General features: G+C 46.5%; 1 protein-coding gene across 1 annotated transcript in view; it reads left to right on the top strand.

The window, feature by feature from the left end:
- The window catches only part of CAPN2 (calpain 2, (m/II) large subunit), a 28,735-nt gene that overhangs the window by 17,085 nt on the left and 1,838 nt on the right, over positions 1–9,812 (top strand). Inside the window, exons 11-19 of the mRNA XM_009333702.1 lie at positions 202–213; positions 1,654–1,874; positions 3,186–3,222; positions 4,231–4,296; positions 4,886–4,943; positions 6,560–6,624; positions 7,742–7,810; positions 8,411–8,489; positions 9,513–9,629. Coding sequence (XP_009331977.1) covers positions 202–213; positions 1,654–1,874; positions 3,186–3,222; positions 4,231–4,296; positions 4,886–4,943; positions 6,560–6,624; positions 7,742–7,810; positions 8,411–8,489; positions 9,513–9,629 — 724 coding nt within the window. The remainder of the gene's footprint in view (positions 1–201; positions 214–1,653; positions 1,875–3,185; positions 3,223–4,230; positions 4,297–4,885; positions 4,944–6,559; positions 6,625–7,741; positions 7,811–8,410; positions 8,490–9,512; positions 9,630–9,812) is intronic.

Raw genomic sequence — 9,812 nt, 5'->3', positions numbered from 1 at the left:
GCCCCCGCTGCCTCCAGGATGGAGTCGGGACCTGAGCCAGCAGTCAGCACTGGGTGACGTGGGCTCGGCGCTCACCTTCCCCCTTCAGCTGACTTCTCCCCCCCCCAAGACTGTGGATGTACCCGCTAACCAGCAGTGAAAAGAAATAGTCCTGGAGCTGCCATTCAACAAGCAAATAACTCTCTCCTTTTCTCCTTGCAGGTGCCCCCAGAGGTATGTAGCATGTATTGGTGGTCAAGGTGCAGAGTTGGGGCTGAATGGCCTGTGGGAAGAAACAGTTCAGAGGATCCTCCTTCACTGCAGGACAATATTGACTGTGCAGAGTCTAAAGTTAGAGGCCATTTATTCTGGAAGGGGCCCTGACCCCATGTTGCATTTCCAGAGCGTCTTGGGTTGGGATAAGAGCTCTCTGTACTGCAGAAACTCACCAAAGCTGCTCTTCCACGGGTCTTCTCCCAGCCCAGACCCACACCTCTTCCCCCAGAGCACAGCTGCTTTTCTCAGGTTTGCACAGAGTTTGTGTTTGGCACACAACCAATATTCCAAGGAAGTGTTTATTTTCATTTCCCTAAGCATTGTCTTTATTGGTTTCTCTCTGTTGCTACCTGCAGGTAGCTAATAGCATGCCCCGGGGATCAGAGAGGGGTGTGCAATGCGGTGATGCCTATGCAATACGAGGCGGAGCTGCAGATGCCTCTGAGCTGTTCCTCCTCAGAGGAACAAGTGAGGTTGAGCAAAATGCCAGGGTAACCTCATTATGGGGCTTGCTGTACCTGCAAGGGTGCATGCAAAGCAGCCAGGGCACCTCGTGGCTCCCAGGGCTACGCTCAAACCAGCTGCTGCTACGTAAAACTTGGTTTCATCAGGAAGGAAATGGTGCTGCCAGCTAATTCAATTTCTTATGTACCTTTTGAGCGCTTTAGCAGTACTCTTGTCAGCTGCTCAGCTCTCACCCTCGTGGTCCAAAAATCTGATTTCCATAAAAAAGAGACCCTAGCTACAGTCCCATGACTTTTCTTTCCCCTGAAAGGTGGAATTTTATCTCCCGCCATGGCAGCAGGTCTGGCAGGTTTTGCATTCTTAAAAATCCGGGAGGACGGGAAGGGGGAGGTTTCTGAACCATGCACGTTCCTGATATTTGCTTCTAGAGCTGAGCTAGTCCACCTGCAAGACTCTGCGCAGAAGAGTTTATTCTGGAAGATGTTACACTCCCAAGTATGCTTTTATAACGCGTAACGTTTATTTTATTCTTGGAGGCCTCCATAAGCGGGCTCTCTGCTTTAAGGCAGCCTGACCTCAGAGGCAGGGCTGAGTTGCAGTACCCTGGTGGCACCAGCTCTGGAGACCAGAGGGACATCGGTCGTAAGCCATCTCGCTTTAAAGAAAAGTAGTTGGTGGAAGAATTTGCCAAAAGTCTTCACGCACCCATCATCATCTGCAAAACATAAGCATGACCCAAATGATTTATTGAGATGATCTGCAAAATATGTTTGCACCCACAGCTCAGGAGTAGTTGGTGTTTTTTGACCGGTTGTTTTCCCCCCCCCCCCCCTCCCCCATAACTAACGGTAGTATCTATTATATTTTTAATTTGTAAATGCAAATACATGCAAACTATTGGGTTTTTTTCCTTCTTTCTTTGCTTTTCACAAGTTTTCTGGCCAGACAAATATTCATCTGAGCAAAAACTTTTTTCTGACCAACAAAGCAAGAGAAAAATCGAACACCTTCATCAACCTCCGAGAAGTGCTGAACAGATTCAAGCTCCCTGAGCTCCCTGCAGGAGAATATATCATCGTGCCCTCGACCTTTGAACCCAACAAGAATGGGGATTTCTGTCTGCGAGTCTTCTCTGAAAAAAACGCAAACTCCACGTATGTAGCTTTTTTTGTAACCACGTAAGAGCGGTATGGGCATGTGGGCGATCTCTGGCCCCCCTCGCAGGTGTGGAAGGATGGAGCAGCCCAGGGGCTAGGGTACACCGACTTCCCACAGGGAGCGGGAAGGGGGGGATGCGCAACCACCCTGCATGGACGGGGTCGCGGCAGTTCTTGTTCGTCCCCAGTTTCCCCGTGTGCAAGTGAGGAAAGTTTGAGTAAACTTAGCAGGAAGGAATGGTGGAATTATAATAGTAATAACATAGTATAACGTAACAAGTTGTTGTTGTTGTTGTTGTTATTACCGGCCCTACCTGGGCAGACATTTTTAGTTATTGGGCGGTAGGCAGCTGGGTGCCACAGCACAGGTTGGTCTGTGGAGAGAAGAAAACCCCAGAGAGCGGCAGGCTGGGCTCTCCGCTTGGGAGACAGAAATGCGTGTGCTTTCTGCTGTCTGGGAACGCACTGATCGCAACAAATGATCTCACACCTTTCAGATCAGGCTGGAAAAAAATTCAAGATCCTTGCTCAACCAGATGATACCTTTGATAAAATTAAAATGGGTTTTAATGGAACTGGCTCAAACCACACCGTTAGCTGTGAAGCTGTGAAAAAACTTACACGAGTCCCATCTTAAAGAGCAGCTGGGTTAAGGCCTTGGGAAGGGGTGTGGGATCTTTCATATTGAGTTCCCTAATTCAGAGCAAGCAAAAACCTTTCTACTATTCTGTAATCTTCTGTTGCATGTTTCTGTAGCGGTGAGAAAACTGGGGCGTCAGTTGTGTGAAGGCACATTCAGCTTTTGATGGGCCCTGAGCAGTGCTTATGCACCGACCGTAGGTGTGATGTTCCCACAGCAACTGGGGGACAGCATGAAGCACTTCTCCTCCCACTCTGTCACATCCGAATGACTTTAAGTCTCTCACTTTTGCTGTTCCAAAGGAAAAAAAGAAAAAAAATTACTAGATAGAAGTTTGATTTGCACCCGAGAGCCTGGTCCTGGACTGAGGTCTGTAGGCAGTGGCACTGAGTGACCCAAAGAGTTATGTCTGACCCAAAATCCTGTCTCTGACTCTGCAGGACGTTGCACAGTTTGTAATGTGTTTTGAAACCCTTGTTGCCATAGCTGGCAAAATACTGCTTTCGCTCGTGGTATGCAGTGTCTGTGGTTGACTTAATCCAGTAACCTCTAAGCTTATTCATCGTTATTGCCGTAATTTAAAGCAATCCCTCTTTAACTCAAACTTGAAGCAAGGGCATCAGAAAAATGACTTGTTTTGGTTTTAATATTGATTTTTATCTTTCTAGGGTTATAGATGATGAAATTGAGGCCAATTTTGAAGAGGTATATCTTAACTTAAATGTTTTAAATTGAGATAATTTTGTCATAAATAAGTGGGGTTAGAGTGCCTGTTCCTTGTGCAGGGCGGCATTTTTCTATAGGCATTGTCAAGAACTATTGTCCCGCTTTGGAAACAGATCTTTCGATATCCATAGTTGAATGTCCAGCAAATGGAAACGTCAGAAGCAATAGCAGAAACACGTGTTGTCCCTCATCCAGAGTGGTGAGCTTGGGCTTGCCAGGTAGAGGAGAATCAGGTACTCTCTGCAGAGGTAACTGGAGCCACGGGAAATTCCTTGTGCTCTCCAGGAATCTGGGAGCGCAGCCCTTTAGCCATAAGGGGTGTTTTTGCATGTGAGGTTGTTTCCATGAGTAAGAAGTGGCTCACCATACGTTTAGTCTTGCTGGAGCTGGGGATGTTTCGCCTGCTAATGCATCTACCACTCTGTGTGTGGGGTTTTTTGTTTGATGCTACAATATTTTTTAAGTTGAAATGCTGAAAGCAGAAAACTATAATGTAAAATGCATTAAGTATGTAAAAATTTTTTACTGCTGTGTCACCATTGATATTTTACCAGAATAACTTTTCCTATTTCCTTTTTTTTTTTTTTTTTGGGGGGGGGGTGGGTGGGGGGTTTTTTTAGGATGAGAACAACACTTTGCTTGCTTTTCTTTAATGAAGACAGCTAGTCCAACAGTAGTAGTAGCAGCAGCAACAGTGAGGTTCTGAATTGGATAGTGGTTTTTTTAAATAAAGAATTTTTAAAACTTTAAAATTTTTTTGTTTGTTTGTTTAGTAAAAGCCATTGCAAAAGTTCTTAATTCCTGCAGTGTTTGCAACGCCAGCATTTTGAGGCGCCCCTGAAAATAAAACTGATTAAAATCAAAGTAAAAGCACTCTGTATCTTCAACTTTGCCATTTAAATTGTGTTTTACTAGGGGCAAGGAAATGCATTAAGTCCTCAGGCAGAAAAGCTCCTCCTTTCTATATTCTCTATTTCTCTCTTCTAGACCGAGATCAGTGAAGACGACATCGAACCCAGCTTTAAAAAGCTTTTTGGACAGCTAGCAGGAAGTGTGAGTATTTTTTTTTTTTTTAAGGACTTACTGGTAGCATGGGTGAGTGGGTGAGAGAGATGCCTCCCCCAGCATGGAGTTTAATTCCTGTGCTGAGTCAGATCTCAAGCATGTGCGTAATTGCGCATGCAGAAATCTGTGTAGTTACCCGACTGCTTACACAATGGATTTGTGAGTGCTCCTGGCAATCAATCTCTGCTCTCTTTGAACTGCAGGCTCGACTTTTATCTCTGCAGGTCCCTAATTCTGTCCTTCAGGCAGAGCACTTGGTGCAGGCGCATGGATCCCTCTGGGAGATGATGAGGGCTGGGCTGTGCCTTCTCCCCAGGCTGCTCTCGCCTGCCCGAGGGCTCAGGCAAACCCCACAGCCCGGCCTGCTAACACACACAGCAGGGCTGCGCTACTGGGACTTGGTGGTGGCATTGGGAATGGGTGGTGGGGAGAGCTTACCCCTTGCGTTTCCATCCAAGGGAAATTTGAACTCCAAGGGATGTTTGAACTTGGCCGACTCACCCAAAGGAGTCGGAGGCTGCTTATGAGACGGTGTCTGCAGCTCACAGTGAAAAACTTGTTTTCCTCTTTTCCACAGGATGCAGAGATCTCTGCTTTCGAACTGCGCAACATCTTGAATAAAGTCATGGCTAAACGTAAGTACCTTCCTCCAACTGCGTCTTCAGTTGGCCACCAGCAGGTTTCCAGTGCGGCCACGAGAGCACAGTGCGCACCACTGACCTGGGGAGGGTCAAACCCCCGGGCTCTGCCCCAGACCTGCGGCTTGTCTCTCCGTATGGCCACGGCCACGTGCTATCGCTGCCCCTTCAGGGGGCTGCAGAAATGCTGGGGCTGTGCCTGCTCTGAAGGCATGTTTCGCAGGATGTATGCTTTCGCAGGGTGCATGTGGGTGCCTTTTATCCCAGTTTCTGCTACTGGGAGTTGGCTGCCAGGAAGGTGGATGGATTTGATTAATGCTTGATAATAATCAAGAGAAGGTATTGCTGCTACTTTAGTATTGAATCACTCGGGATTCAAACAGTAGCCCAGCCAAGGGTCTGGAGTGTCCCTGAGGAGGAGGAGAAACTTTGAAACTCTGGGCTGCTTTTTCTGTGAAGTGATTCAGATCTTGGCTCTGCATTATTTTCCTTTCCATTAAACAGTGCTTGAGAAATATGTGCTTGGAGAAATAAGTGTCTCTTTAATTTTCAAAGTGAAATCTTAGCCAGGTAGCCAGGACTGTGTTGTATGTCTGTGTGCACCAACCAGTTAGCAGTGGTGTATTGCCGGTTACCAAGGTTGATTTGATGTTCTTCCCTTGCATGAAGCTACCTACCACTGACCTCCATAGGTCAGAAGTCCATGTTCCTGTTGTAAGGGCAGGAAAGCTTTATCTCGGTCTCTTGCTTCTGTAGCACACCTACAAACCAGACTAACTGGGCTGTTTGCTTGGGGAAACATCACAGCTAACTTTCACCCTAAGTCTCTTCGTCAGGAAATCAAAGAGGGCTGCTTATTATCATCCATTTGCCTGCTTCAGTGCTGCGTCCCTCTCATGTGCAAAACAAGGACCATCTTATCACCCTTTGCTAAGAGCCCTGTAATTCTTGCGCGTGTGTCCTCCCACCTGGAGCTCTTCCTCACTGGCAAGTCCTGACCCCGCTGACCGCACCGCGAAGTGAGCATTGCCTCCCGCTCTGCTGGATGCAAAGGAGTGGTCAGAAGTAGCTTACCTCAGAGGGGGTACCTAAGCAATATAAGGCAATGGTTTCCCATCCAGCGTTTGAGGGCACTGTGGGGTTATCTGTACGCAGGTATCCTGACTACAGCTCTACAGGCACCACATCCTCCACAGTCTGCATTGCACTAGGTACTTGCCAGATCCTAAAGGCTTCGGATGGTATTAATAATTCCCAGAGCAGGAGGCAGGCATCCCCTGCTGCTCGCTGCACTCATCTGGCCCAGACTGTGGCAGCGATACAGCTGGACACCTGTTCCCAGGGGAGGGTTTGAAGTAGGCAGTGGATTGCCATTGAGTAACTAGCAGATGTAGAACACAAACAAGGTAGAGCACTAAGCACACGTTATGTAGAAGCAAAAAACCACACCAAAAAGACAAAGTCATCTTGCCAGTTGCAAAGGAAGCCACCGATGACACAGAAGCAAATAAGGGCTGAGGTGTATACACTGGTTACGGAACTCCTGAGCAATTTAGGAAGGTGCTGTGCAACAGCATGCAATGATAATCCTGTCTTTTGCTCTTTCTTTACAGGCCAAGATATTAAATCTGATGGCTTTAGTATTGAGACATGCAAAATAATGGTTGACCTGTTAGATGTATCCTTTAAGGCTGTTCCTAGATGATATTCTTCTGCCTGTGCTGGAGCAGGTGAGCTGCTGCCTTTGCTGTGACGAGTCCATACTGATGTACTAGCAACTCCTGAGGTGGAGAAGCTGGTTTTACCCTGGTTCTCCTGAATAAAAATGGTAGCCCTTGCCCTTGCTGCTGGCTGTGGCATATGCGTTCTCCCAGGCAGCAGGGAAAAATCCATTTTCAGACAGGCCGATCTGTTTTGAAGTCTTCCCAGGTGTTGCATGTTCTGGTTTAGCTGGGGACAAGGTGATGTTTGTGCTGGGAAAAGGCACCTGGCTCTCAGCATGGTGTGGATTGCCTTGGCTGATAGAGTTTGAACATTGCATTTCACTGCTTTGTTATCTGGCTGGAGTTGGTAAGGGCATCGTAAAGCCATGAGGACTTAGCAAATAGAAAATGAGGGAAACAAATACAGGAGCCAGAGAGTATGCTGGCTTTTAGGAGCTTCTACTCCTAAGAGTAAGGGCAAAGGCGTAGGATGAACTATTCAAGCTAAGAATAGTTGTGTTCAGCTTCTCTGTGCAGTGGGAGCTGAACTGCATAGTCGGGAAAATTACCAAAACAGAATGATGCTCTGCTATAATTTGGTGTAAAATGCGGCAGTCTGTTGGGACTCCTTAGTGGTTTTTGGAAGCAATGCAATGACCACGTTCTTTTGTTAGCTGTTTGTGCAACTTAAGTTCTCCAAATAGCAGGCTTGGTTATGGCTTTTCCTGTTTATAATCCAGACTTAGGACTCATGCTGCTGTAACTGCAGGTGTTGAACCAACGATGCAGAACAAAATGGCAGCATCGCGGCTGTTTTATACATGTATTGAAAAGAGAGAGAGCTGCAAAGGAGGGGCAGAAAGAGCTTGTGAACTGATCACGGTTTAAATGAATCGATCACCTTATTGATTTAGAAAGACAAGAAATCTTGGACAACAGTTGTGTATTCAACAGGATGAGTCCTTCAGAGAGGACTTGCATCCTTTTCTTAATGGCAATTTTATTTTTTTTAAGTATTAAGTAAGTAAACCCAGCACAGGAGGGGAAAACCCTTTTCCTTCCCTCCAAAGAGATTACCTTAACTCAAAGAAGAACGACGGGAGTGGTAAACTGGGACTGAAGGAATTCCACACCCTCTGGACAAAGATTCAGAAATACCAGGTAAGAAGCAACCTTTTTGGTTGGAACATGCAAACAAATATAGAGGTGGCTGTAGATTGATTTGCCTCGTACAATGTATACAATCAGACTTCCCGAAGCAGGGAGTCTCGCTTCCGCTCACAATGCATTTATGTCCTCGGTCCCCCAGGTTTTGTCCCTTGGAGTCCAGGGGTGTGACTGCTTGTCCTTCAAGTGCTCGGCTGAAGGGCTGAAGGAGAGGTTGCCTCTCTTCCTGCCTCATTCTCAGAAGGGTTTCTGTTTTGTTTTAATTCGCGTCCAAATATGTTTAGCTTTCCCACTTAACAGTGCGAGTTTGGTGTCAGTCTTGCTGCTTGCTTTTTTAGCGATAGTGCCATTTTGCCTGGGCATTCAAGGAGTTCTCCAGAGTCTTTATCCGCTCTTGCTGTTGCATTAAAAAGCCTTACTTTCTAAAGCCGCTTTTAGATGAACTCGGAGATAAGTACCTAGTCCTTCAGGCCAACGTTGCAAACGCTCCTAAGTAACGTGCAGGCTGCATTTCAAAATGTTCGACTTCTGATGAAAACCAAAATGCGCTCTGAATTATTGACAAGTTTTGACTTTGGGTTTTGTGTTCTGCAGAAAATTTACAGGGAAATTGATGTGGATCGATCCGGTACCATGAATTCGTATGAGATGAGGAGAGCGCTGGAAACAGCAGGTATTTATATTAGTCTGTCTCTTTTTAGGATTATATCCGTTTCAGGCTGGGTTGATAGATGCTCACTAGTCTCCTGTATATCACTCGTAAGCTGAAAAATCCTGTGTTCCCAGACCTGAAAGGCCTCCGTTTAGTCTAGATGCTCAGCCTGGGCTCTTGTCTTCGCGTAGCAGTGTCTCGCCACGCAGGCCCACTAAAAGCATCTCAAAGGAGTGACAGGTTTGCAGTTACATCCTTTAGTGACCAGCTTTTGGAGAAGCACAAATAACTGCAACAATCTGGTCTCCTAACAGCATACTGTCGTCCTTCAGTGAGTCTCTCTGGGTATATGTGGGTTTGGCATAAGCCGGTAAAACCGGGATACTGTGACCTAGGGAATGGAAGTGGCTTGACCAAGGGGTGATGCTCACGAGAGCGTTAAAAGAAGAGTCGGTTTGCTACTGCAACCACTGGAAAGCAAATCTGAGTTATGACGGTGAGTGAGGGGGTAATCACAAAGCCATACGATCCCAAATTAACTTACTGATCTTCTGGGGCCATCTTGAAGTGCGCGTTTGGGCGCTCTGGAGCTTCCCCCTCCTGTCACCACGTAAGATGAGGCAGCATTTCTTTTTGTCCCAAAGTTTAGATACTCTTTGGAAATAGAGGCCCGTTTGCCCACAGAAAGCCACTGCTTCATCTCAGGTCTCAGTGGGCCGACTCTGGCAGCCGCCTCGTCACCCAAGGAAGGACCATGAGCTGGAGCAATTGGCCGTGTCCCCTGGGAAACAGGAGTGCAGGTGTGGGAGCACATGCAGCAGGAAGAACACACGTGACCTAGTCACAGCTCTAAATCACTCCAAGTACAGAAGGGGGTGTTGGGAGTTTCCAAAATGGAGTAAATACTCTTAAAATTTGAGAATTTAACCAAAAGTAGCTAATTGAATTTCTGGCAGTGTATAAGCTTGGGTTTATTTGTTGGTTGGAGCTTTTTGCATTTTTTTCTTCCTCCTCTTTTTTAAATCCTTGACATTGTATTTTTAGGGTTCAAACTGAACTGCCAGTTACATCAAATCATTGTGGCTCGTTTTGCTGATGAAGACCTCATCATTGACTTTGATAACTTTGTCCGGTGTTTGATTCGGCTGGAAACCTTGTTCAGTGAGTACACGCTTAATAATTAGGCAGACTCTGTTGCTTTGTGTTTCCAAGTCCAGGATAAGTAATTCAGAAAACTTTGTACTGGAACCAAAGTGACTTCAAAGCTGAGCTATAAGTCCGGCAACCCAGTCTGCGTGCTGCTCCTAGATCTAGGAACCAGCCTTTTAGGCCAGACTGCTGAAC

The sequence above is a fragment of the Pygoscelis adeliae genome, unplaced genomic scaffold (assembly GCF_000699105.1).
Source record: "Pygoscelis adeliae isolate BGI_AS28 unplaced genomic scaffold, ASM69910v1 Scaffold1, whole genome shotgun sequence".
Classification (NCBI taxonomy): Eukaryota; Metazoa; Chordata; class Aves; order Sphenisciformes; family Spheniscidae; genus Pygoscelis; species Pygoscelis adeliae.
This window is presented reverse-complemented; position numbering and strand designations above follow the sequence as displayed.